General features: G+C 43.7%; 4 protein-coding genes across 4 annotated transcripts; 2 read left to right on the top strand and 2 right to left on the bottom strand.

Annotated features, from left to right (window-relative positions):
• Positions 1 to 1,454: 1,454 nt before the first annotated feature.
• LOC115248518 (uncharacterized) lies at positions 1,455 to 4,110 on the bottom strand. Its single transcript, XM_029832295.1, has 2 exons — positions 1,825 to 4,110; positions 1,455 to 1,585 (listed from the first exon to the last, which is right to left on the bottom strand). Exon 1 carries the CDS (start codon positions 4,108 to 4,110, stop codon positions 2,203 to 2,205), a length of 1,908 nt encoding a protein of 635 aa, XP_029688155.1. The 3' UTR covers positions 1,455 to 1,585; positions 1,825 to 2,202.
• Positions 4,111 to 4,206: 96 nt separating this feature from the next.
• Positions 4,207 to 8,894, bottom strand: LOC115248508 (uncharacterized). Its single transcript, XM_029832284.1, has 2 exons — positions 8,492 to 8,894; positions 4,207 to 8,252 (listed from the first exon to the last, which is right to left on the bottom strand). Exon 2 carries the CDS (start codon positions 8,083 to 8,085, stop codon positions 4,207 to 4,209), a length of 3,879 nt encoding a protein of 1,292 aa, XP_029688144.1. The 5' UTR covers positions 8,086 to 8,252; positions 8,492 to 8,894.
• Positions 8,895 to 14,017: 5,123 nt separating this feature from the next.
• On the top strand, positions 14,018 to 18,649 carry LOC115248507 (uncharacterized). Its single transcript, XM_029832283.1, has 6 exons — positions 14,018 to 14,066; positions 14,174 to 14,860; positions 15,377 to 15,502; positions 15,590 to 15,633; positions 15,732 to 15,830; positions 18,638 to 18,649. The coding sequence occupies exons 1-6, from the start codon at positions 14,018 to 14,020 to the stop codon at positions 18,647 to 18,649; spliced, it is 1,017 nt and encodes a 338-aa protein (XP_029688143.1).
• A 6,615-nt stretch (positions 18,650 to 25,264) lies between these two features.
• LOC101080172 (uncharacterized) lies at positions 25,265 to 27,265 on the top strand. The gene is made up of 5 exons (XM_029832289.1): positions 25,265 to 25,313; positions 25,421 to 26,107; positions 26,778 to 26,903; positions 27,057 to 27,094; positions 27,170 to 27,265. The coding sequence occupies exons 1-5, from the start codon at positions 25,265 to 25,267 to the stop codon at positions 27,263 to 27,265; spliced, it is 996 nt and encodes a 331-aa protein (XP_029688149.1).
• The last annotated feature ends 496 nt before the right edge of the window (positions 27,266 to 27,761 follow it).

The following is a 27,761-nucleotide window of genomic DNA, read 5'->3' as shown; positions in this document are numbered from 1 at the left end:
ATCAAGGCTTTCTTCATTAATTTGAAGTAAAAACACAACAGCCCTCCCCCCATGACACAAGCGATTATAAACGCCTAAAGGAATGTGGTCAAACAAGTGTTTCATGAAACTAACAGAGATGATGTTTCTACCAAGATCTCTTTGTTTAAACAAATTCTGGGAGAGAAGCCGAGGCTGATCTGTACGTAGTGGATATCAAATAAACTTTGGATATTTGTTAATGACTTCAAAACAAATCCACATTTCCAAATACATCCTGGTAACAAGGGAGCTTATCTGACAATATCAGATTTGGAGTTATCAGACTCAGCCACCTATTACTGTGTAAATCAGTATTTTACAGTATTTGACTTTCTAGAAAATTATGTTATTGTAGAGGGTTCAGGGTTGACTATAGATCAGCCAGCATCACAGTCTATCCAAGCAGAAGGTTCTGTGACGCTGAATTGTACAGTACATACTGGGTGGACTTGTGATGGGGATCACACTGTTTACTGGTTCAGAAACTCTGGACAATCTCAGCTGGGACTCATGTACAGGCATACAGGCAGGAATAAGCAGTGTGAGAGGAAAACCAACACCTGTTTCCACAGCTTCTCCATGAAGAACCTGAACACTTCTCAGACTGGGACCTACTATTGTGCTGTTGCAGCATGTGGACACATTCTGGTTGGAAATGGAACCACGCTGGTGTTTGAGGGTGAGTGTGTTTGAAATCATTTTATTCAAAAAGTTGTTAAAGTGCTACATATTTTTGTGCAGATTATTTTATATATACTGTAGAAATAATTTACATAATATCCCGTTTTTAAAAAAATTAAGCCAGAATCCACTCATTTATTTTATTGTCCATAAAAAGGTTACCCCAGTTAGCTCTGTTCAGTTGGTTTCGAAATATATAGCGATTGATAGAAAAATTAACCTTATGTTTAAACAGATATGGCCTAAATATCCCCTGATTCTCTGTTATATGGAGCTTTTAGTTTCTAAAATGTGGAGGAAATGTAACATTTATAGCCCATTTAAAATTTTACATGGAGATGGAACCAAACAGTAGTGATGGGACGAGCGACACTGGTGCGTCAGCACTGTGCCGAGAGCTCAAGAGTGAAACCTCGTATCGGTGCATGTATTGCTTTAAGAAAGAATCACGTGACCGATACAGGAATTGTATCATTTGGATGTGCCGCGTCAAAGTGTGTTCATAAGGAAACAAACTGTATCGACATGTCGTGGGTTTGTTGGATGGAGTTTTGCAGTTGCGCAATTATGGATCGTTCTAAGAAGTTTTCCCCAGTGTGGAATAATTTTGATCTTGTGACTCCAAACAAGGGAAATCTTTTTCTCCTTTGAGCATTGTTTACTGTTATATACAATTTTTAACGGTGGCGCATTGCACTCACTTTATCAAGTGAATGACCTGTGATACATGATAGTCAGTTAAAGAGCCTTACTAAAAAGGAGAGGTTGGGGTCTCCAGGAATTTAGCTGGTTTAGAGCGGCAAGATGTGGGATGTTGGTGTCCAAATTAAAGAACACGAATACAGATGTCCAGGTTATGGATTATGATTTATTCTGCTGTGGTCTGCAACAACAACACAACGAACATCCATCAGCACAGCAAGCACACATCAAATACACAAACACAATCAAATGAGCAACACCGCAAATGAAGCAGTACAGTTCAATTCTCATTTATCCCACAACAAATCACCTAACACAAGACATTTAGATATTATTATTAGCTTGAACACACATTAACATAACATAAAGTTAGCTTATACACAACTAAATAAGTACAACTATGCACTGCCAACTCCTTACCTTATGGCATTCACACACAGCAATAAACCACAGGAGCACAGGCAAATGAAGAAAAATAGGCAAAAAAGGTGAAATTATCTCAGCGTAGCTGCATCTGAATGGACACGCGCTCTCTACAGTTGCATCGGGGGTGAATAATTAACTAATTAAAGGACCGCATGCACAGACGGCAGTGGTGCGTCCAAGAGCGTCGGACATCTGTGTTGCATTCGAGAGCATCGGAAATATGAAACTTCAAGGAAAACTAAATAACAATGAATAAAACATACTACTTAGATACACTCTAACAGTATATAATAATATAAACAGTGTGGGCTTTCGAACACAGCCGCCCCCGACTGTCTGCACAGACAGTCGTATCCAAGGTAGAAAGGCCACTCAGGCAGGTGGATCTGTAGCTCTGTCTTCGAGCTTAGGGAGCTGGATCAGATGAGCTACTGGTCGAATGTATGTCCGATCTTTGACCTCAATGGCAGCAGTTCGGATGCGTCCATCAGCTCCAGGGTAAGTGGCAGTCACCTTCCCGACAGGCCATAAAGCCCGCGGGAGTTGGGGATCCACAATAAGCCCCACTTGATTTGGTTCAAGATGTTTGCCATCTCTCTGCCACTTCTGTCTCTCCTGTAGACTAGGCAGGTAGTGACTGATGAATCTGGTCCAGAAGCGATCGACAAGAACTTGGCTGTGCCGCCATCTGCGATTCCCAAGGGTGTCATTAGAGTCATATATGACCTGAGGAAGTGACGCATCATAGCGTCCCATCAGCAGAATGCTAGGTGTGATAGGGTCTGGATCAGCTAGGTCAGATGAGACATAGCCAAGAGGCTTTGCATTCAGGATGCCCTCTACCTCCACAAGGATTGTCTGGAGCACCGTCTCCGGTACGGTCTGTTCCTTAAGAACTACCTTGAGAGCTGTCTTCACGGACCGCACTTCTCTTTCCCACGCTCCACCAAAGTGGGGAGCACTGGGGGGATTGAAACAGAACTCGATCTTCTGTTTTGCCAGCTGTTCCTTTAAGTGCGGAGCCATGGTCTCAAAAGCTTCGCGTAGCTCTCGAGCTCCACCGACGAAGTTTGTGCCGTTGTCGGACAGGAGTTCAAAGGGTTTGCCTCTTCTGGCGACGAAACGGCGTAAAGACATCAGAAAAGCATCGGTGTCGAGACTTTCCAGGAGATCTAGATGCACACATCTGGTTGTCATGCACTTGAAGACAATGCCCCAACGCTTCTCTGTTCGGCGTCCAATCTTCACCGTGAAGGGCCCGAAGCAATCTACTCCGGTTGAATAAAAGGGTGGTTTATATAAGCGCAGACGAGCAGGTGGCAAATCAGCCATCTTAGGGACAGAAGGATTGGCACGCCATGCCTGGCACTGCATGCAGCGACTCTGCTGCCTCTTGACAGCTTCCCTGCCCCGCAATATCCAAAACCGACGACGTAGCTCTGCCAGCACTCGTTCAGGGCCAGGATGCAGGAGGGTCTCATCGAAATCCTGGATGATTAGATTGGTCAAGGGATGCTTTGGATCTAGCAAGACTGGGTGGATGGTGTCTAGTTCTAGCTGCTCTGCTCTTCGTAACCTCCCCCCAACTCTGATGAGCCCTGTATCCTTATCATACTCAGGAGATAGGGAGCCCAATCTACTGGAGGTTGGCAAGGGTCGGTCGGTGATGAGCGCCTTGACCTCTTCCGGGAATGACTCCAACTGCGCCTGTTTTAGGAGGAGATTCTCAGCTTTGATGTAATCAGCTGCTTCGTGGAGCGAGTCATAGTTTGGATCAGCCGCCCCGTGTAGGAACCGCACTGTTGCTTGCATGAGTTCCTTCCATGTGGAGAACATGCTGACCTCGGGGAGTTGAGGACAAGAATCAACAGTCACATGTCCACAGAAGGAGGATTTCTTCAATTCACTATCATCTGCCTCTGGATAGGAAGATGGGCTGGTCGGCCAGTGATCCTCTGTCTGACGTAAGAAGGCAGGACCTTGGTGCCAGCGGTGTGGTCGAGATAACTCCTTCAGGGTCTTGCCCCGCGTGATATCATCTGCAGGATTGTTCGCAGTATCCACATACCTCCAGTTACTCACGTCCGTGAGACTCTGTATTTCTGCCACACGTGTGCCCACAAAAACCTTATATTGGCAAGATTCGGACGTGATCCAGTGGAGAACAGTAGTGGAGTCTGACCAGAGAATGATCGTCCTGATGGGTAAGGTGAGCTCAGTCTGAAGGACGCTGGCTAGTTGAGCACCGGTGAGTGCAGCACTCAACTCTAACCGCGGCATGGAAAGTTGCTTCCTTGGTGCCACACGGGATCGAGCTAGGACGAAAGAAACATGCACTTGCTTCTGAGCATCTTCTGTCCGTAGATAGGCAACAGATCAATATGCTCTCTCAGAAGCATCACAGAAGATGTGAAGATCTCTGATAGATGTCGATGAGTCTGCAGACACTGGTGCATAACATCTGGGAATCTCCATCTGGATGAGATCAGGAATCTCACGCTCCCAAGTGAGCCATCTGTCACGGAGGCTCTGTGGCTGGATCGGGTCATCCCAGCCAGTTTGTGCCTTCCAAAGATCCTGAACCAGAATCTTGGCCCTTGTGGTGAATGGTACAATATAACCTAGTGGGTCATACTGACAGGCAAGTACCCTGTAAACGTTCCTCAACGTAGGTTCAGTTCTCTCCACTGGTCTATGTTTGTACTTCAATGTGTCATGGATGCAGTCCCAACGTAACCCAAGAGTTGGTTCCTGCAGGTCCGTACTGTATTGGGAAAGCCATAGCTCACTGCTCTCAGATCTGATGTTGGATGGAAGATGTTCGATAACGGCAGGAACATTACTAGCCCACTGGCGTATTTCGAAGCCTCCGGTGTGGAGTAGATGGCGCAGGCGATCAACAACATCCTTAGCTTCCTCCTTTGAGTGGGTGCTGTGGAGACAGTTATCCACGTAGAATGACTGCTCAACAATATCAATGAGGTTGCTGTTGGACTCACTTGTATTTTGGACGTGCCGTTGCAGGGCGTAGATGGCACAGCAGGGGCTGCACGTAGTGCCGAACGGCAGAACTTGCCATTCGTAGATCTTAGGCTCCTCAGTCCTCTTCATATCCCGCCAGATGAAACGCAGAACTGGTTTGTCGGCTGGCAGAAGGCGTATCTGGTGGAACATGCCTTTGATGTCACCGCTCTCCGCTACTGGGTACTGCCGAAACCGAATGAGGACTCCAAGCAATGATGGGCCTAGGGTAGGTCCAGGGAGGAGAAGTTCGTTCAGAGACTTCCCTTCGTGCCGGAAGGAACAGTTGAAGACGATCCTGTCCTTGTTGTTGTGCCGAACCATATGGTGAGGTATATACCAGGATTCTGGGGTTGATGTAGCTACCTCAGGTGGCACCACTGCTACGTAGCCCATCCTCTCTAGCTCCCTGATCTCTTGACAGTACGCCTCAGCGCTTTGTGGGTCTTTGGCAAGTCTCCTCTCTGTGCTACGAAGACTAGACAACACAGTTTCCATAGGGGCTTGGAGAGTGGCGGAGTTGGCACGACGAAGCAACGGTGTAGCATATCTTGGTATCCCATCAACAGTGATTCTAATGGTGGATGACTGGAGTAAGGCTAAGGCTTGCTGATCTTGCTTCGATCGGGTCACCTGCTTCTTGCTTGTGTAGGGCAGCGTATCGATCTGCCATAGACGCTCAACATTCTTAAAGAGTTCACAGGTTGGTGAGTCTGTTACTGTGAATAGGCACTGCTGCTCGGAGGCGGGAACTTGATCAATATTGGTGGGACCTTGAAGTGACCAGCCAAGCTGGGTATGGACTGCGATGGGCCCTCCTGGTGGACCTGTCCGCACCGGCTCTATGGGTGTCAGGAGATGAGGCAGATCAGATCCGATGAGCAGCAGAGGTTGAGCATGTTCTACAGGAGGCAAAGGTAAGTTGCGGAGGTGCTTATATTTCTGTTGTAGAGACCTCACTGGATAGGAATGCTCTGAGAGACCTAAATTCTCTGAGGTGAATGCATGGTGTATATGATACCTCTCTTCAGGTTTGAGCAGTGAGGAAACGTAAAGGGTAACTGAAGCGCCTTGAAGCTGCACTACCTCTTCGTGAACAGTTCGGACGGTAAGTGTTTCAGGCTGCGCGGTGAGGTTCAGACGTTGTACAGCTTGTGGCAATATGATGCTTCGCTCTGAACCGTCGTCTAGCACTGCATACGTCTCCAACACTCTGTCCCCAGCATGAAGTAAGACTTTCACAACCTTCAGCATCACCTTGGGGGATCTGTTTGGTCTATCCAAGTACACCTTTGTAGTTGGAGCGGTCACCATAAGCACACTCTTCTGGGTCTGCTGGATTGCGTTGTGTAATACTGTCAGATGTTGCTCTTTGCAGGTATTGCAAGGTCGCTTGAGGGTACAAACCTCAGGCTTGTGAGATCGTCCGCACTTCCAACACCGCTGTCCGTCCCTTATCCACCTCACAATCTGCTCTGTGTTCAGTTTCTTGAATTCTGCGCAAGCATTCAGAAAGTGCTCCTTATTGTCGCAGTGAGGGCAGTATGGTTTTGGTTTGGATGAGAACTTCATGGGTGCTGGACGTCCTTTGAGATCTTGATTATCACTGGCAGTGAGGAGGAATGCTGTGGATTTCTCCTTCGATTTGTTGAAGGGACGTTGGTCCTTCTTTGGTGGCTTGGGTGCTTCAAAGTTATAGAGAGAAGCAGCTCTACCAGCTATGCGTTTGGCTTGGGATTTCATCTGAAGCCAGACGCTCAGATCAGGCAGAGTATAGGTCTGGTCCGTACCTGTCCGAAGGATACCTTGGTTCAGACAGTATTCCACAAACCCGTCGCGGTAGCTTGGCGGCATCTTGCCCAATAGCCAGTCGACATGGGATCCACATCTTAACTCATAGCCATTCTGTCCCTCTAGGGTCCTAAGCATGCCTACTAGCGTTTGAATGGACAAAGCAAACGCATCAAATGCCTCGGAGTCTCCGAACTTGAGGGCTGGCGCATTAAGGATTGCACCGAGTTCACTTTGGACGAGCTGACGAGGTTGACCGTACTTATCTTGCAGTGCCTGCATAGCCGCTGTGTACGGCCTTGGGTCATGCATATAGGCTTTGGCTAACTGAAGCGCACTAGGTAGCTTCAGGTGTCCCAGAAGCACTTGATACTTGTACTGCTCACTCAAATGCAGATGACTATTCAGCAGGTTGTCAAGTGCCATCCTCAGTAGCGCAAAGTCACTTTCTTTACCACTCTCGAAGAAGGGGATCATAGGTTTGGGGATGCCATAGGATGTGGCACTGAGTGGGAACACATCAGCCGTCTGTAGTTGAGGCAGCGCTGTAGTGGAGCACGACTCTGCTTTAACCGGGCAGGTGAAGGCTGCACTGGAGGGGAGATACTGCGCTGGGTGAACTGGATATGAAATTGGAGCAGAGTAGTAGTTCACTGGCGCTGAACTACAAGGCAGGGATACTGGAGGAAGGGCAGGATGTGGTAATGGAGGAAGAGATGGATATGGCGTAGAGGGCGGAGCTACATGTGGTGCTTGAAGTGAAGTCTGAGCAGCTGGAGGCAGAACCGCGTGTTGGCTGGCTGAAGGTAGAGTCACTGGAGCTGGAGGTGGAGTCGCATGGGGCGCTGCAGGTTGAGGTACAGGTTGCCTTGCCTCACTATGATCTGATGGACAGGGTGAGGATCTGGCACCACCAGGGTCCTGTGCTTTCTCTTTCAGGAGAGAAGTAACCATCTTCGCTATTTCCAGCTGGTTCGCTCTCTTCTTTAGCTGTCGTCGGCTCTCAAGCTGTCTTGTTAACGTTTCCTGCATTCTGATGGCTTCCTCCTGCAGCTGCTGGGCCTCTCTGGCTTGAGATTGAAGTCGCAGACGTTCATGTTCTATTTGGTTGTCCTCTTCTAGACGCTGTTGTAACTCCTCAAGCTCCATCTGTTTCACTCGCTCTTCCAGCTGTGCTGTTTCCAGTTCTGAGAGAACGTTAGAGGGGAATCTGCTCGAGGACGAGCGAGATGACCGTGTTGATCTGGAGTCGCAGCTCTTCTGAGATGAGCATGTTCTCCCACTACGTGATCGCTGGGAGGAGAGAGCTTGTTGTGTGGTATGGGTTTGTCCCTCTGAAGGGAGTGTTGCAACCACATAGTCAGTCAAGTAGGCTGGGGGACGTCTCTCTCTCTCCAAAGCACGTTGGGGTGCGGGCTCAGACGGGACATCTGCAGGTTCCATACCTTGATTGATACTTTAATCCGGCTCGAAGGACCATGAAAAGGAGAGGTTGGGGTCTCCAGGAATTTAGCTGGTTTAGAGCGGCAAGATGTGGGATGTTGGTGTCCAAATTAAAGAACACGAATACAGATGTCCAGGTTATGGATTATGATTTATTCTGCTGTGGTCTGAAACAACAACACAACGAACATCCATCAGCACAGCAAGCACACATCAAATACACAAACACAATCAAATGAGCAACACCGCAAATGAAGCAGTACAGTTCAATTCTCATTTATCCCACAACAAATCACCTAACACAAGACATTTAGATATTATTATTAGCTTGAACACACATTAACATAACATAAAGTTAGCTTATACACAACTAAATAAGTACAACTATGCACTGCCAACTCCTTACCTTATGGCATTCACACACAGCAATAAACCACAGGAGCACAGGCAAATGAAGAAAAATAGGCAAAAAAGGTGAAATTATCTCAGCGTAGCTGCATCTGAATGGACACGCGCTCTCTACAGTTGCATCGGGGGTGAATAATTAACTAATTAAAGGACCGCATGCACAGACGGCAGTGGTGCGTCCAAGAGCGTCGGACATCTGTGTTGCATTCGAGAGCATCGGAAATATGAAACTTCAAGGAAAACTAAATAACAATGAATAAAACATACTACTTAGATACACTCTAACAGTATATAATAATATAAACAGTGTGGGCTTTCGAACACAGCCGCCCCCGACTGTCTGCACAGACAGTCGTATCCAAGGTAGAAAGGCCACTCAGGCAGGTGGATCTGTAGCTCTGTCTTCGAGCTTAGGGAGCTGGATCAGACGAGCTACTGGTCGAATGTATGTCCGATCTTTGACCTGAATGGCAGCAGTTCGGATGCGTCCATCAGCTCCAGGGTAAGTGGCAGTCACCTTCCCGACAGGCCATAAAGCCCGCGGGAGTTGGGGATCCACAATAAGCACCACTTGATTTGGTTCAAGATGTTTGCCATCTCTCTGCCACTTCTGTCTCTCCTGTAGACTAGGCAGGTAGTGACTGATGAATCTGGTCCAGAAGCGATCGACAAGAACTTGGCTGTGCCGCCATCTGCGATTCCCAAGGGTGTCATCATCTAACAGTATATAATAATATAAACAGTGTGGGCTTTCGAACACTTACAGTTGCTTTATTCATTTTATCTCATAATAACGAGATCCTGATCTCGAAATCATGAGATAGGGTGTCTATTTTTTTAACAAGTGAATGCAATGCGCCACCTTAGTTTTTACTCTGTTCTGGTAAGAGGTTTGAATTGTTTTCAGATAAATTCACTTTTTATTTTATTGTAGGTGTCTTACATCAATAAGAGCACTTCATCAATGCTGAGGCATTATAGAGCTCGGCATGGCAATGAAGAATTGGCAGATACTCGTGAGAGCACCAGAAAACATATCCACATCTGCATCAACTTGCACTTAAAACTCTCTGCTCACCATCGTCATCTGCACCGTGTGAAAGAGTATTTTCTAAGGCTGGGGAGCTGGTGTTTAAGAGGAGAAATCGCCTTGGAGCAAAGACACTCCAAAAACTTTTGTTCCTCAATAAAAATTCATAACTTTTTTGTCTTTTATTTCATATGATTTAACAGTTAACAAATGTGTGTACATAAGTAAAAAATTGTAACTCAAATTTGCTATATTTTACAGACCAACTCAGTTTAGCAAACAAGGAATTCCTTTACCTGCAATCATTTTATAACTACTGCAGGGGTCACTATCGGGTGACCAACACAGTATCAATAGAGTGCCGACAGTTTGTGTAGTGTGTCAATACACTCCTTGAGGTATCATCGTCCCATCACTACCAAACAGGTCTTTGTGGGTGAATTACCTTCTATGTTCATGACTCCGGTATTCTGAGTTTCGACTGTTATAACTTGGATTCAGGAATTTGAATTGATTATTTGATTTGTCTAGTTTTACAAGGTCTGGTTTTTGGCAAATCTGGCTACTAGCACAAAAGTCTTTGTTCTTTACATTACATGTTTCAAAGCAGTGTGACATGTTCACAGTGACTGTAGAGAGGTGACTCCTCAGCGAAAAGGTGCAATTTATGATAAGTTTTATTTCTGAGTTGCAAATACCTGAACAAAAGCTTTGTGTGGAAATATTGTAGCCAAACTAGGAATTTGACGATGATAACTTGGATTTAGATTATGAACCTCAAAAACAATTCTTTAATTGGCTTAAACTTAAAATAAAAGGCCATTCCACCTCAACTCATTGGTTTCAGAGCCTGGGTACTTGAGAAAAACTTATTCAAAAGAACTGGTGGTTGGAGTAAACCGCTAACTGTACTTGTTCAAGCTCTACTGCCTGTTCTTCTTCACCATGGAACTGAAACCTTGACCTCTGTCTGCTGCTGTGTTCATCTACAGATGATAAATACTCTCAGTTCTCAGTTTACTTCCTGTGTGGTGCATCATCATTCAGCACCTTTCTGGTAGAGTATCTGGCTTTCTCGGTGTGCGTGATGAACAGTCACAGCTGCAATTATAAAGGTGTGATTAATTACACTTCTGGGCTTATTTTAGAGGGTAATTTTACATTTCTAACATTCCATTTTATTTTTCAGAATCACATGTAAGACTCACCTCTATTCAAACCACAGGTATTTTTTTATTGTCAGAATAAAGTCGTTCATGAAATATTCGAAAGGCAGTAAGTTCATTGTTGTCATTTACAGGATCGTCCAGATGCAGATGGTTCTGTTTTGTGGAAGAAGAAGATGAACAGAGAACATACCTGGACTGAATGTGTTTACTTCAGTGTAAAGCAGTAGAATAGAAAAATGACCATTTTCAGCAATTTTAGATATCTTGTAGTTTCAGAAAACTCACAAAATAGAAAAAGGCTCTTCTGTGGTTGATTTATAGATATTTGATTTATTGTGTACATTCTACATTGTTCAGGATGTTCAGGATCCTTGGTACAATAAAGGAGGAAATGACCAACACACACTTGATTGTCTTGTCCTCCAACTACCAACGAATTATGGTGGAGGAGCTTAAGTATCCTCAACATCCCAGAATCTGTTTTGTCTTAATTTGCCCCTCATAAGGCCTCCAATGGGAAAGGGGTACAAGGTGGAGGGCCAGATAAAGCACAGATCTCAAATACATTATCAATTAGGAACAGCATATCCCACTTAGTGACCAGGGGGCCTAGGCCTCTGTTTGGAGCACATTTGTGTGCGACCAATGGCTGGGACTTTGTCTATGGGCCCAGATCGTCCAAACATGAAACAGAGACATGAGTCTGTCTTGCAGCAGGGTCTGGGGCCATATGCATTAGGTGATAGGCCATGGCAGGGTCACACAAGGATAAAAAGGAGCTCAAGGAAATCCTCAGCAGAAAGAAGAGTTCCTTTTTCACATGCTCTGATTCTGAGAAGAAGGAAGTCAATAGAGAAGTTAAGCATGACATGAAAGCAGCCAAGCTATCGTACAAAACCACCCCTTTTACACATGGTCCTGCTGTATCTGCTGTCAGTATCTGCCACAGGCTGTATCTCCCAGGGCTTTATTTCCCCAGGTTTTTGATTGGTGCAACAACTGACTGGAGCTAAATGTCACTAAAACCAAAGAGATTGGTGGTGACTTTTCCAACAAGCACTTGCAGCTGTTGAATGTTTCTTATTTTAAAAAAAAAATTCCTTAAAGTTGAAAAAGACTGTAAATAATCCAGAATGCGCAGCTGTTAATTTATTGTGGCACTTTAGTTTAGACACCCTAGGTGTTAAGGTGTTAGCTTACACACCCCCACACATGTGACACTGTGCAGTAAAAACAAAACCACAACATCAGTTACTGCTCGACCTGTTTGCTGTCTGTTTTTACATTTGAAATGATATTTCTTTTCTTTCTTTCTTCTTGGAATAAAACATTACATAAATATATACACATCATGTAAAGAAATACCAAGTAATATATCATACCATTCATACGTTACCATACGTACAGCCATGTTTTTAGACTATGATGCAAAACACTTAAAGTTTTGACGTGTTTAAAAATAATCCTGTACTTATAGATTTTGTCCTGCAGTCAATCTTCTTCTAAAATAAGATTCAAATAAAGTTGAAGCCCATTATTGTCTAAAATGTCTAAATGTGTTTTTTGTAACACAGTCAGAATCTTTTTTTTAATTGTGCTGCAGCTATGACGGCAATACTTGTACATACTTGCATGGTGGGCTTGACTTTTCCCCTTCTGTCTTGGTGGTTTCAAACAGGAAGTCTTTGCTGTGTCTTAACACACAGCAGTCAAACTACATCGCTTCACTCTCTTGACCTTGGCATTCAAAGACAACTAGTGTAAAGAAAATGACATTGCTGTAATGTTAATGTGATCCCCATTGCAGTCACATCAACACATGTTCTTGACAATAGTGTTATTTCTGTTTGTATTAAGCACATTTATCCATCAAATTGTCTGTATGCAAACATTTTTAGATTAGATTATATTTTAGATTATAATGACACATTCACTTGAGTACATACTTTTTGTTTAATATATAGGTTAATAAGTGGACTAGTTCATGATTTTATAGGCTTAAAAAAACACAATATTCCAGTTCCTCTGATATACTCCGTGTTGATTCTATTCATGTGCAACAGAGAGTGCTTACATCTTCATCAGTTCCTCCTCCAGCTTCTCTTGCTGTCTTCTCCTCAGGGCCACTGTCTATGGGCCAGGGCCACCTATGCGGTGTTGCTCTGACTTTCCTGTTTTGAATTGTACCTATCTGGGCATTCATCCAGGGTGTCGTGGCATGATCAACTTTTGGCTCATCACTAGTTCTCCACTGGGGTCACCCAAGGATCGGTGCCGGGGCTGCTGCTCTTTGCCATATACGCAACATTGCTCAGGCAAATCATCCCATGGTCTCCCATGGTGTTTTATACCACTGCTTTCCACATGGCACCCCGTTTGGCGTCTCATTTTCCCCAGACTAACCCTCCGGCTCAGACTAGATCTCACCATGTCTCTCAGACATATCCGCATGGATGCAGGGCCACCACCTTCAACTTAACCATGGTGAAAATGAGCTCCTTCTTTCCTTGGCAAAACTATCCATTCATCAAAACATAGATCAGAAAATTGGCCCCTGCCTGTTATCGAGGCTGTTTGAAACCTTGGAGTCATGATTGTTGATCATCTGAGGTTTTGTTATCATGTAGCATCAGTCTCCCTGTCATCCTGTCACTTTGCCATATCCAACCTCAGAAAAGCCAGGCCATTAAACCTACAAATGCTGATACAAGTCATGGTGATCTCCCATATTTCCACCAATTCAGATAGTCCAACGAAAGCAGGCCCATACCACCTCACTACTGATAGAGGTCTACCGTACCTGCCCACATTAAGATCATGTCATTCATGCTAACAGACTAATACCGGAATCTGCTCCCTCTTACGTGCACAATCTTATTTGAGCCCATGCTACCCCTCTTTGCTGCATCATTTTCCAAAAGCTGTCTGTCATAATAATTAGTGAGCATTTACTGGATGGATTACTGCAACATGGAAAAAATAAAAAAGAATGATTGCTGGTTGGTTGGTTGGCTGGTTGTTGTTGATTGGTTAGAAATGATGCACATTATAACTCAACTCAAATTGAATTCTATTTATATATGAAGCAAAATCCTATTCTTAAGGTAATCCAAAGTTTTTTCTTGTGGGTTTTTTTAACCTTTATATCTTCCTTTAATTTCCCCAACATCAATTTTATCAAGCAAATCTGACATTACAAGTGATCGTGTTTCCTGTATCTCACACCCTCGAGTCATCTCCGGCTGCCCAATCAGATATGAGTGCAGCATTTATCAGTTTAAAAAGGACCAGTCTTCTCTTCACTCAGCCCAAAATTTGGAGCAAGATGACATCTGCAAAGTTGATTTTCTGGCTGATATGTTTGGAGAAATTTGGTGAGGATTTCTTTTTTGTTTGTATTTTGTTTATCTATGGCATCATTTGCAAAATTCTAGATTTAAACATTAGACCGTGTTCATTTCTAATTATATTTTGTTTTTAGCTCAGACAGCTACAATGGAATTTTCTCCATCTTTGAATCGGAAGACCAATTATATCTTGGTCAAACCTGGACAGAACCTGACTTTGCCGTGTCTTCACAGAGGTGATGTTTTTACCAAGATCTCTTGGTTTAAAGAAACTCTGGGAGAGCAGCCGATTCTGATCTGTACATACTGGATATTAAGTAACCATTGTAGCTGTGCTAATGACTCAAAATCCAATCAACGTTTCCAACTACATGCTGGTAACAAAGGAACTAATCTGACAATAACAGATTTGGAGTTATCAGACTCAGCGATGTATTACTGTGTAAATCAGTATTTAAATGCATTTGACTTGACAGAAGGTCATAATGTCATTGTAGAGGGTTCAGGGTTGACCATAGATCAGTCAGCATCTCAGTCTATCCAAGCAGAAGATTCTGTGACGCTGAATTGTACAGTCCATACTGGGTGGACTTGTGATGGGGATCACACTGTTTACTGGTTCAGAAACTCTGGACCATCTCAACTGGGACTCATGTACAGCCATACAGGCAGGGACAAGCAGTGTGAGAGGGAAAACAACACCTGTTTCTACAGCTTCTCCATGAAGAACCTGAATACTTCTCAGACTGGGACCTACTATTGTGCTGTTGCAGCATGTGGACACATGCTGTTTGGAAATGGACCCAAGCTGGTGTTTGAGGGTGAGTGCTCTAATTTTGTGCAGATTATTTTCTGTATATTGTAGAAAAAAATTACATATTATCTAGTTTTAAAAATATTAAGCCAGCATCCAGTAATTTATTTAATTGTCTATAAAAAGGTTATCCTAATTAGCTCTGTTCAGTTGGTTTATATATAGTGTTTTATCAAAAAATTTACCAGTTCAAACAGATATGGCCTAAATATCCCCCAATTCTCTGTTTACACAGAGCTTTCAGTATCTAAAATGAGGAGAAATGAGGAGAAACATAATATTTGTGGTCAAAGTATCACTTTAACTCATTCCTTGTTATGTCAGTATAGGTTCTGCTTCTACAGTATATTGTTACTTTATAAAATAATTTGTGACTGGTGATGTCTATTGTCTCCCTGAATTACACAGTAATGACATCATAACTAGCTTAATATAAAGTGAGAGGACAAATTTGTTGAAATACTTAAATGATTGTCTGAAACGGCATCGCAGATATCACAATTTCTGATGCATCTCGTTACAGATGAAGGAAACCATCTTGTTTTGGTGTATTTCCTCAGTGCGGCCTGGATATTTACCATCATTGTGGTTGTTTTATTATCCATTTCAGTTTTTATGACAAAGAGGAAAAACAGTCATCACTCTCTGGGTAACTGATGTAATATATTTTGAATATTCTTAAAGGTTAACTGGGAAAATTACTTTTAAAAAAATCTCTTCCTGTGTTTTAAAACAGACTCTCAATCAAGAGTCCAAGCTTCATCCAGAGCCAATGCAGAGGTGGAGACAATTTTGATTTTTTTTCAAAAAAAAATGTTTATATGTATAAATAATCCTTATTTACACACACTAACTTACCCTTTATCACATATCTCCAGGGCTACCAAGAGGAAAACAACCTCCTTTATTCAGCTTTGAGGAACAACCAGCCCAACAGATCAATGCAGAACAGACAGAATGAATGTGTGTACTCTGCTGTGAGGCTGTAGATGTCTTGTTGTCATTGCAGGTTAACACAGGACCTAATTAAGTATTTTGTATTTACTCATACCGGTTTCTACATTTTCAATTGTATCATTTATCAATCTCGATGAGGCAAAGTTTTCCTAATAAAGTTGTTTTTTCTGGCCATGTCGACAAATGATAGATTACCTCCATATATTTATATTCATTTTATAAAGACAAAGCTTGTATCGTGCTGTTGCAGTCCTTAATTTGTGAAGTCAAAAGCTGCAACAATCGTTTTCACAAGCATTCATATCCATCGGACTATTAAGTTGACCAAAACACCCACTGGATGAGACAAATGCTCCATTATGTGATCATGACCATGTAAACAGCAGCAGGCTATGTCTTGGATACATAGAAATGCTAAGGCAGGGGCAGTATTATCCAAAGGGTTGGCGTACTCCTGCTGTGTCCACCGTGGTCTCTCCTTCCCGGAACGATTTTTCCCAGGAACGATTTTTGCTTATTTGGGATCCAATTTGCCAGCAGTTTAGAAAACGTTTAGCTATCTTTGTTGACCTCTTTTTTGTAAAACTTGGGGCATAAACACTAACAAAATTGAACACAATACAAATATTAATTTTTGATTTAATTAAAAATTACTACCTGCTCAAGATTCCCAATACAACTGAAACCTTGACATCTGTCTGCTGCTTTTTGAATCTGCAGACATTGGTTAGCTTCCTAATTGGTGCATCAGCATTCAGCATGATGAAAATCAGTCACAGCTGCCATTGTTAATATATAATCAATTAAAATTTTATTTTGCAACAAAAGACCTTCAACAGTTTTATTAGAATTGTGAAAAAACTGGCCAAGGGATTTTTGTCCATCCCTCTATCAGTCTTCGACTTCTTTATCCCTTTTAAGGGACAGGTGGCCGCTTATCCCACTTCTAACTCACAAAGACAAACAACTGTTCATGCCCTCATTCACTTCTAATGTCAATGCACATGGACACGGGGAGAACAGGCAAACTCTGCACAAAAAAGCCCCTGACTGCAGGAACTTTCTTGCTTTGTGGCAGCCATTTTAGCCCCTACATAACCGTGCCACCCCTGTGTCAGTTCAGCTCATGTGCGTCTCCCCTTGTGTTGTCCCACTTTCATCATGTTGTGATTACTGATCACAAAGTGCCATAATCATGAAGCATAATCTTTACAAATATTATGGTTATGGCATAATCATAATCTTTGAAAATATTATGATTATGGCACTTTTGAACTACCGTATTTTCTCTGTAATAAAAGGCGCAGTCTCAGTTACGGGTGCTATTTCTGTATTTAAAACATACATAAGGCGCACCGTATTATTAGGCGCATGCTAAAACATACAGTTAAAAATGACAACGGAAGTAAAACGGTGAGTTTCGATACATTTATTGAACAAAATATTAATTCTTCCTCCACAAAACCATGTTTATTGTTTACTGTAAACACTATTTACTGGTTCAGAAACTCTGGACCATCTCAACTGGGACTCATGTACAGCCATACAGGCGGGAATAAGCAGTGTGAGAGGAAAACCAACACCTGTTTCCACAGCTTCTTCATGAAGAACCTGAACACTTCTCCGACTGGGACCTACTATTGTGCTGTTGCAGCATGTGGACACATTCTGTTTGGAAATGGAACCAAGCTGGTGTTTGAGGGTGAGTGTGTTTGAAATCATTTTATTCAAAAGGTTTATCCAAGTTGTTAAAGTGCTACATATTTTTGTGCAGATTATTTTATATATATTGTAGAAATAATTTACATAATATCCAGTTTTTAAAAAAATTAAGCCAGAATCCACTAATTTATTTTATTGTCCATAGAAAGGTTACCCCAGTTAGCTCTGTTCAGTTGGTTTCAAAATATATGGCGATTGATAGAAAAATTAACCTTATGTTTAAACAGATATGGCCTAAATATCCATGGATTCTCTGTTATATGGAGCTTTTAGTTTCTAAAATGTGGAGGAAATGTAACATTTATAGCCCATTTTAAATTTTACATGGAGATGGAACCAAACAGGTCTTTGAGGGTGAATTACCTTCTATGTTCATGACTCCGGTATTCTGAGTTTCGACTGTTATGACTTTAACTTGGATTCAGGAATTTGAATTGATTATTTGATTTGTCTAGTTTTACCAGGTCTGGTTTTTAGCAAATCTGGCTACGAGCACAAAAGTCTTTGTTCTTTACATTACATGTTTCAAAGCAGTGTGACATGTTCACAGTGACTGTAGAGAGGTGACTCCTCAGCGAAAAGGTGCAATTTATGATAAGTTTTATTCCAAATGCCTGAACAAAAGCGTTGTGTGGAAATATTGTAGCCAAACTAGGAATTTGACGATGATTACTTGGATTTAGATTATGAACCTCAAAAACAATTCTTTAATTGGCTTAAACTTGCAATAAAAGGCCATTCCACCTCAACTCATTGGTTTCAGAGCCTGGGTACTCGAGAAAAACTTATTCAACAGAACTGGTGGTTGGAGTAAATCGCTAACTGTACTTGTTCAAGCTCTACTGCCTGTTCTTCTTCACCATGGAACTGAAACCTTGACCTCTGTCTGCTGCTGTGTTCATCTACAAATCATAAACACACTCAGTTCTCAGTTTACTTCCTGTGTGGTGCATCATCATTAAGCACCTTTCTGGTAGAGTATCTGGCTTTCTCGGTGTGCATGATGAACAGTCACAGCTGCAATTATAAAAGTGTGATTAATTACACTTCTGGGCTTATTTTAGAGAGTAATTTTACATTTCTAACATTCCATTTTATTTTTCAGAATCGCATGTAAGACTCTCACCTCTATTCAAACCGAATTTATTTTTTATTGTCAGAATAAAGTCGTTCATGAAATATTCGAAAGGCACTAATTCATTGTTGTCATTTACAGGATTGTGCAGATGGTTCTGTTTTGTGGAAGAAGAAGATGAACAGAGAACATACCTGGACTGAATGTGTTTACTTCAGTGTAAAGCAGTAGAATAAAAAAATGACCATTCCCAGCAATTTTAGATATCCTGTAGTTTCAGAAAACTCACAAAATAGAAAAAGGCTCTTCTGTGGTTGATTTATAGATATTTGATTTATTGTGTACATTCTACATTGTTCAGGATGTTCAGGATCCTTGGTACAATAAAGGAGGAAATAACCAACACACACTTGATTGTCTTGTCCTCCAACTACCAACGAATCATGGTGGAGGAGCTTAAGTGTCCTCAACATCCCAGAATCTGTTTTGTCTTAATTTGCCCCTCATAAGGCCTCCAATGGGAAAGGGGTACAAGGTGGAGGGCCAGATAAAGCACAGATCTCAAATACATTATCAATTAGGAACAGCATATCCCACTTAGTGACCAGGGGGCCTAGGCCTCTGTTTGGAGCACATTTGTGTGCGACCAATGGCTGGGACTTTGTCTATGGGCCCAGATCGTCCAAACATAAAACAGAGACATGAGTCTGTCTTGCAGCAGGGTCTGGGGCCATATGCATTAGGTGATAGGCCATGGCAGGGTCACACAAGGATAAAAAAGAGCTCAAGGAAATCCTCAGCAGAAAGAAGAGTTCCTTTTTCACATGCTCTGATTCTGAGAAGAAGGAAGTCAATAGAGAAGTTAAACAAGACATGAAAGCAGCCAAGCTATCGTACAAAACCACCCCTTTTACACATGGTCCTGCTGTATCTGCTGTCAGTATCTGCCACAGGCTGTATCTCCCAGGGCTTTATTTCCCCAGGTTTTTGATTGGTGCAACAACTGACTGGAGCTAAATGTCACTAAAACCAAAGAGATTGGTGGTGACTTTTCCAACAAGCACTTGCAGCTGTTGAATGTTTCTTATTTTAAAAAAAAATATCCTTAAAGTTGAAAAAGACTGTAAATAATCCAGAATGCGCAGCTGTTAATTTATTGTGGCACTTTAGTTTAGACACCCTAGGTGTTAGGGTGTTAGCTTACACACCCCCACACATGTGACACTGTGCAGTAAAAACAAAACCACAACATCAGTTACTGCTCGACCTGTTTGCTGTCTGTTTTTACATTTGAAATGATATTTCTTTTCTTTCTTTCTTCTTGGAATAAAACATTACATAAATATATACACATCATGTAAAGAAATACCAAGTAATATATCATACCATTCATACGTTACCATACGTACAGCCATGTTTTTAGACTATGATGCAAAACACTTAAAGTTTTGACGTGTTTAAAAATAATCCTGTACTTATAGATTTTGTCCTGCAGTCAATCTTCTTCTAAAATAAGATTCAAATAAAGTTGAAGCCCATTATTGTCTAAAATGTCTAAATGTCCATCCATCCATCCATTCTCTACCGCTTATCCGGGTCGGGTCGCGGGGGCAGCAGCCTAAGGAGAGAAGCCCAGACTTCCCTCTCCCCAGCTACCTCCTCCAGCTCATCCGGAGGGATCCCCAGGCGTTCCCAGGCCAGCCGAGAGACATAGTCTCTCCAACGTGTCCTGGGTCTCCCCGGGGGTCTCCTACCGGAGGGACATGCCCTGAACACCTCACCAGGGAGGCGTCCAGGGGGCATCCTGACTAGATGCCCAAGCCACCCCATCTGGCTCCTCTCAACGCGGAGGAGCAGCGACTCTACTCCGAGCTCCTCCCGGATGGCAGAGCTTCTCACCCTATCTCTAAGGGAGAGCCCAGCCACCCTACGGAGGAAGCTCATTTCAGCCGCTTGTACCCGTGATCTTGTTCTTTCGGTCATTACCCAAAGCTCATGACCATAGGTGAGGGTAGGAACGAAGATCGACCGGTAAACCGAGAGCTTCGCCTTTCGGCTCAGCTCTCTCTTCACCACAACGGACCGGTGCAGAGTCCGCATTACTGTGGACGCCGCACCGATCCGCCTGTCGATCTCCCGCTCCATTCTTCCCTCACTCGTGAACAAGACCCCGAGGTACTTAAACTCCTCCACTTGGGGCAGGATCTCCTCCTTTACCCGGAGAAGGCACTCCACCTTTTTCCGGTGGAGAACCATGGCCTCGGATTTGGAGGTGCTGATTCTCATCCCAGCCGCTTCACATGCGGCGGCGAACCGATCCAGTGATAGTTGGAGGTCACGGGCCGATGAAGCCAACAGGACCACATCATCCGCAAAAAGCAGAGACGCGATCCTGAGGTCACCAAACCGGATCCCCTCAACACCATGACTGCACCTAGAAATTCTGTCCATAAAAATTATGAACAGAATCGGTGACAAAGGGCAACCCTGGCGGAGGCCAACCCTCACCGGAAACGAGTTCGACTTACTGCCAGCAATTCGGACCAAACTCTGGCACCGATCGTACAGGGAGCGGACAGCCCGTATCAGCGGGCCCGACACCCCATACTCTCGGAGGACCCCCCACAGGACCCCCCGAGGGACAAGGTCGAATGCCTTCTCCAAGTCCACAAAACACATGTGGACTGGTTGGGCAAACTCCCATGCACCCTCGAAGACCCTGCGGAGGGTGTAGAGCTGGTCCACTGTTCCACGGCCAGGACGAAAACCACATTGCTCCTCCTGAATCCGAGGTTCGACTATCCGGCGGACCCTCCTCTCCAGTACCCCTGAATAGACCTTACCAGGGAGGCTGAGGAGTGTGATCCCCCTATAGTTGGAACACACCCTCCGGTCCCCCTTCTTAAAAAGAGGGACTACCACCCCGGTCTGCCAATCCAGCGGCACTGCCCCCGATGTCCACGCGATGTTGCAGAGTCGAGTCAACCACGACAGCCCTACAACATCCAGAGCCTTAAGGGACTCTGGGCAGATCTCATCCACCCCCGGGGCCTTGCCACCGAGGAGTTTTTTAACTACCTCGGCAACTTCAGCCCCGGAGATACGAGAGCCCATCTCCAGGTCCCCAGGCCCTACTTCCTCACTGGAAGGCGTGTTGGTGGGATTGAGGAGGTCCTCGAAGTATTCCTTCCACCGATCCACAACATCCCGAGTTGAGGTCAGCAGCACACCATCACCACTATACACAGCGTTGACAGTGCACTGCTTCCCCCTCCTCAGACGCCGGATGGTGGTCCAGAACCTTTTCGAGGCCGTCCGAAAGTCGTTCTCCATGGCCTCACCGAACTCTTCCCATGCCCGAGTCTTTGCCTCGGCAACCGCCGTAGCTGCACTCCGCTTGGCACGCCGGTACCCATCTGCTGCCTCAGGAGTCCCACAGGCCAGTAAGGCCCGATACGACTCCTTCTTCAGCTTGACGGCATCCCTCACCGCTGGTGTCCACCAGCGGGTTCGGGCATTGCCGCCACGACAGGCACCAACCACCTTGCGGCCACAGCACCGGTCAGCTGCCTCAACAATGGAGGCACGGAACACGGTCCACTCGAACTCAATGTCCCCCGCCTCCCCCGGGACATGGTCAAAGCTCTCCCGGAGGCGTGAGTTGAAGCTCCTTCTGACAGGGGACTCTGCCAGGCGTTCCCAGCAGACCCTCACAACACGTTTGGGCCTGCCAGGTCTGTCCGGCATCCTTCCCCACCATCGGAGCCAACTCACCACCAGGTGGTGATCAGTTGACAGCTCCGCCCCTCTCTTCACCCGAGTGTCCAGAACATGCGGCCACAAATCCGATGACACAACCACAAAGTCGATCATCGATCTGCGGCCTAAGGCGTCCTGGTGCCAAGTGCACATGTGGACGCCTTTATGTCTGAACAAGGTGTTCGTTATGGACAATCTGAGACGAGCACAGAAGTCCAATAACAAAACACCACTCGGGTTCAGATCAGGGGGGCCGTTCTTCCCAATCACACCTCTCCAGGTCACACTGTCATTGCCAACGTGAGCATTGAAGTCACCCAGGAGGATGAGGGAGCCCCCAGAAGGGGCACTCTCCAGCACTCCCTCTAAGGACTCCAAAAAGGGTGGATACGCTGAACTGCTGTTTGGACCATAGGCACAAACAACAGTCAGGATCCGTCCCCCCACCCGAAGGCGAAGGGAGGCTACCCTCTCATCCACCGGGGTAAACTCCAATACACAGGCACTGCCACCCCTGCTCGTCGCCTCTCACCATCGGCAACTCCAGAGTGGTAGAGAGTCCAACCCCTCTCAAGAAGACTGGTTCCAGAGCCCTTGCCGTGCGTCGAGGTGAGGCCAACTATATCTAGTCGGAACTTCTCAACCTCGCGCACCAACTCAGGCTCCTTTCCCACCAGAGAGGTGACATTCCATGTCATTCCGCCAAGGTCCCTGCCTCCGGCTGCTACCCAAAACACAATGCACCCGACCCCCTTGGCCCCTCCTGCAGGTGGTGAGCCCACAGGAAGGGGGTCCCATGTTGCCTCTTCGGGCTGCGCCCGGCCGGACTCCATGGGCAGAGGTCCGGCCACCAGGCGCTCGCCAACGTGCCCCACCCCCAGGCCTGGCTCCAGGAGGGGGCCCCGGTGACCCGCATCCGGGCAAGGGAAACTTGGCACCAAAGTTGTTCAGCATCATTAGGGGGTCCTGGGCTACGCTTTGTCTGGTCCCTCACCTAGGACCTGTTTGCCATGGGTGGCCCTACCAGGGGCATATAGCCCCAGACAACGGAGCTCCTAGGATCATTGGGACACGCAAACCCCTCCACCACGATAAGGTGGCAGCCCAGGGAGGGGATGTCTAAATGTGTTTTTTGTAACACAGTCAGAATCTTTTTTTTAATTGTGCTGCAGCTATGACGGCAATACTTGTACATACTTGCATGGTGGGCTTGACTTTTCCCCTTCTGTCTTGGTGGTTTCAAACAGGAAGTCTTTGCTGTGTCTTAACACACAGCAGTCAAACTACATCGCTTCACTCTCTTGACCTTGGCATTCAAAGACAACTAGTGTAAAGAAAATGACATTGCTGTAATGTTAATGTGATCCCCATTGCAGTCACATCAACACATGTTCTTGACAATAGTGTTATTTCTGTTTGTATTAAGCACATTTATCCATCAAATTGTCTGTATGCAAACATTTTTAGATTAGATTATTTTTTAGATTATAATGACACATTCACTTGAGTACATACTTTTTGTTTAATATATAGGTTAATAAGTGGACTAGTTCATGATTTTATAGGCTTAAAAAAACACAATATTCCAGTTCCTCTGATATACTCCGTGTTGATTCTATTCATGTGCAACAGAGAGTGCTTACATCTTCATCAGTTCCTCCTCCAGCTTCTCTTGCTGTCTTCTCCTCAGGGCTACTGTCTATGGGCCAGGGCCACCTATGCGGTGTTGCTCTGACTTTCCTGTTTTGAATTGTACCTATCTGGGCATTCATCCAGGGTGTCGTGGCATGATCAACTTTTGGCTCATCACTAGTTCTCCACTGGGGTCACCCAAGGATCGGTGCCGGGGCTGCTGCTCTTTGCCATATACGCAACATTGCTCAGGCAAATCATCCCATGGTCTCCCATGGTGTTTTATACCACTGCTTTCCACATGGCACCCCGTTTGGCGTCTCATTTTCCCCAGACTAACCCTCCGGCTCAGACTAGATCTCACCATGTCTCTCAGACATATCCGCATGGATGCAGGGCCACCACCTTCAACTTAACCATGGTGAAAATGAGCTCCTTCTTTCCTTGGCAAAACTATCCATTCATCAAAACATAGATCAGAAAATTGGCCCCTGCCTGTTATCGAGGCTGTTTGAAACCTTGGAGTCATGATTGTTGATCATCTGAGGTTTTGTTATCATGTAGCATCAGTCTCCCTGTCATCCTGTCACTTTGCCATATCCAACCTCAGAAAAGCCAGGCCATTAAACCTACAAATGCTGATACAAGTCATGGTGATCTCCCATATTTCCACCAATTCAGATAGTCCAACGAAAGCAGGCCCATACCACCTCACTACTGATAGAGGTCTACTGTACCTGCCCACATTAAGATCATGTCATTCATGCTGACCGACAGACTAATACCTGAATCTGCTCCCTCTTACGTGAACAATCTTGTTTGAGCCCATCCTACCCCTCTTTGCTGCATCATTTTCCAAAAGCTGTCTGTCATAATAATTAGTGAGCATTCATTGGATGCATTACTGCAACATGAAAAAAATAAAAAAGAATGATTGCTGGTTGGTTGGTTGGCTGGTTGTTGTTGATTGGTTAGAAATGATGCACATTATAACTCAACTCAAATTGAATTCTATTTATATATGAAGCAAAATCCTATTCTTAAGGTAATCCAAAGTTTTTTCTTGTGGGTTTTTTTAATCTTTATATCTTCCTTTAATTTCCCCAACATCAATTTTATCAAGCAAATCTGACATTACAAGTGATCGTGTTTCCTGTATCTCACACCCTCGAGTCATCTCCAGCTGCCCAATCAGATATGAGTGCAGCATTTATCAGTTTAAAAAGGACCAGTCTTCTCTTCACTCAGCCCAAAACTTGGAGCAAGATGACATCTGCAAAGTTGATTTTCTGGCTGATATGTTTGGAGAAATTTGGTGAGGATTTCTTTTTTGTTTGTATTTTGTTTATCTATGGCATCATTTGCAAAATTCTAGATTTAAACATTAGACCGTGTTCATTTCTAATTATATTTTGTTTTTAGCTCAGACAGCTACAATGGAATTTTCTCCATCTTTGAATCGGAAGACCAATTATATCTTGGTCAAACCTGGACAGAACCTGACTTTGCCGTGTCTTCACAGAGGTGATGATTTTACCAAGATCTCTTGGTTTAAAGAAACTCTGGGAGAGCAGCCGATTCTGATCTGTACATACTGGATATTAAGGAAACATTGTAGCTGTGTTAATGACTCAAAATCCAATCAACGTTTCCAACTACATGCTGGTAACAAAGGAACTAATCTGACAATAACAGATTTGGAGTTATCAGACTCAGCGGTGTATTACTGTGTAAATCAGTATTTAAATGCATTTGACTTTACAGAAGGTCATAATGTCATTGTAGAGGGTTCAGGGTTGACCATAGATCAGTCAGCATCTCAGTCTATCCAAGCAGAAGATTCTGTGACGCTGAATTGTACAGTCCATACTGGGTGGACTTGTGATGGGGATCACACTGTTTACTGGTTCAGAAACTCTGGACCATCTCAACTGGGACTCATGTACAGCCATACAGGCAGGGACAAGCAGTGTGAGAGGGAAAACAACACCTGTTTCTACAGCTTCTCCATGAAGAACCTGAATACTTCTCAGACTGGGACCTACTATTGTGCTGTTGCAGCATGTGGACACATTCTGTTTGGAAATGGACCCAAGCTGGTGTTTGAGGGTCAGTGCTCTAATTTTGTGTAGATTATTTTCTGTATATTGTAGAAAAAAATTACATATTACCTAGTTTTAAAAATATTAAGCCAGCATCCAGTAATTTATTTAATTGTCTATAAAAAGGTTATCCTAATTAGCTCTGTTCAGTTGGTTTATAAGCTGGTGTTTGAGGGTGAGTGAGATTGAAATTATTTTATTCAAAAGCTGTTAAAGTGCTATTTTATGTGCCGATTGTTTCCATACGGCTGTAAAAATGCTAAAGCCAACATGACCTCAGTGTTAAAAAAAAAATCCAAAATGTAACTTAATTTCTTAATTGCTCTATGTTTAAACACATAGAGCAATTTATAGCAACATGAACCTTAAGTTCTAAGTTCATACAGTAATAAAATTTATGCTGTTTGAATTTTACACCACAGCAGCACATTAAAAACATTTGTGGTCAAAGTATAACTTTAACTCATATTTTTGTCATGTCAGTATAGATTCTCTTTAAATCCTGTTATTTTATAAAATAATGTGTGAATGGTGATGCCTGTAGTTTCGCTGAATTAGAAAATAATGACATCATAACTGCCGTGATATAAAGTGAGAAGACAAATATGTGTAAAGACCTAAATAATTATCTGAAACAGTATCACGGATATCACAGTTTCTGATGCCTCTCGTTACAGATAAAGGAAACTATCTTGTTTTGGTGTATTTCCTCAGTGCGACCTGGATATTTACCATCATCGTGGTTATTTTATTAACCATTTCAGTTTATATGACGAAAAAGAGAAACAGCCATCACTCTCTGGGTAACTGATGTAATAAATTTTGAATATTCTTAAAAATAATAAATAAATGAATGTTACAGTCACAGCTGCAATTATAAAGGTATGATTAATTACACTTCCGGTCTTCTTTTAGATAGTAATTTTACATTTCTAACATTCCATTTTATTTTTCAGAATCGCATGTAAGACTCTCACCTCTGTCCAAACCAAAGGTATTTTCTATTAGTCAGAATAAAGTCGTTCATTAAATATTCAAAAGGCACTGAGTTCATTGTTGTCATTTACAGGATTGTCCAGATGCAGATGGTTCTGTTTTGTGGAAGAAGAAGATGAACAGAGAACATACCTGGACTGAATGTGTTTACTTCAGTGTAAAGCAGTAGAATAGAAAAATTACCATTTTCAACAATTTTAGATATCTTGTAGTTTCAGAAAACTCACAAAATAGAAAAAGGCTCTTCTGTGGTTGATTTATAGATATTTGATTTATTGTGTACATTCTACATTGTTTAGGATGTTCAGGATCCTTCGTACAATAAAGGAGGAAATAACCAACACACACTTGATTGTCTTGTCCTCCAACTACCAACGAATCATGGTGGAGGAGCTTAAGTGTCCTCAACATCCCAGAATCTGTTTTGTCTTAATTTGCCCCTCATAAGGCCTCCAATGGGAAAGGGGTACTAGGTGGAGGGCCAGACAAAACACAGATCTCAAAGACATTATCAATTAGGAACAGCATATCCCACTTAGTGACCAGGGGGCCTAGGCCTGTGTTTGGAGCACATTGGTGAGCGACCAATGGCTGGGACTTTGTCTATGGGCCCAGATGGTCCAAACATGAAACAGAGACATTAGTCTGTCTTGCAGCAGGGTCTG

Source organism: Takifugu rubripes, unplaced genomic scaffold (assembly GCF_901000725.2).
Source record: "Takifugu rubripes unplaced genomic scaffold, fTakRub1.2, whole genome shotgun sequence".
Lineage (NCBI taxonomy): Eukaryota > Metazoa > Chordata > Actinopteri > Tetraodontiformes > Tetraodontidae > Takifugu > Takifugu rubripes.
Note: the sequence above shows the minus strand (reverse complement) of the source record. Positions and strands in the feature narration are given on the sequence as shown.

Bases quoted from the DNA above. Each gene is read 5' to 3' on its own strand.
- LOC115248518 (XM_029832295.1), bottom strand. From the start codon at position 4,110: ATGCCGCGGTTAGAGTTGAGTGCTGCACTCACCGGTGCTCAACTAGCC.
- LOC115248508 (XM_029832284.1), bottom strand. From the start codon at position 8,085: ATGGAACCTGCAGATGTCCCGTCTGAGCCCGCACCCCAACGTGCTTTG.
- LOC115248507 (XM_029832283.1), top strand. From the start codon at position 14,018: ATGACATCTGCAAAGTTGATTTTCTGGCTGATATGTTTGGAGAAATTT. The intron at 14,067-14,173 runs GTGAGGATTTCT...TTTTGTTTTTAG, and splicing joins GATATGTTTGGAGAAATTTG to CTCAGACAGCTACAATGGAA. The intron at 15,634-15,731 runs GTGGAGACAATT...ACATATCTCCAG, and splicing joins CATCCAGAGCCAATGCAGAG to GGCTACCAAGAGGAAAACAA.
- LOC101080172 (XM_029832289.1), top strand. From the start codon at position 25,265: ATGACATCTGCAAAGTTGATTTTCTGGCTGATATGTTTGGAGAAATTT. The intron at 25,314-25,420 runs GTGAGGATTTCT...TTTTGTTTTTAG, and splicing joins GATATGTTTGGAGAAATTTG to CTCAGACAGCTACAATGGAA. The intron at 26,904-27,056 runs GTAACTGATGTA...TTTATTTTTCAG, and splicing joins AAACAGCCATCACTCTCTGG to AATCGCATGTAAGACTCTCA.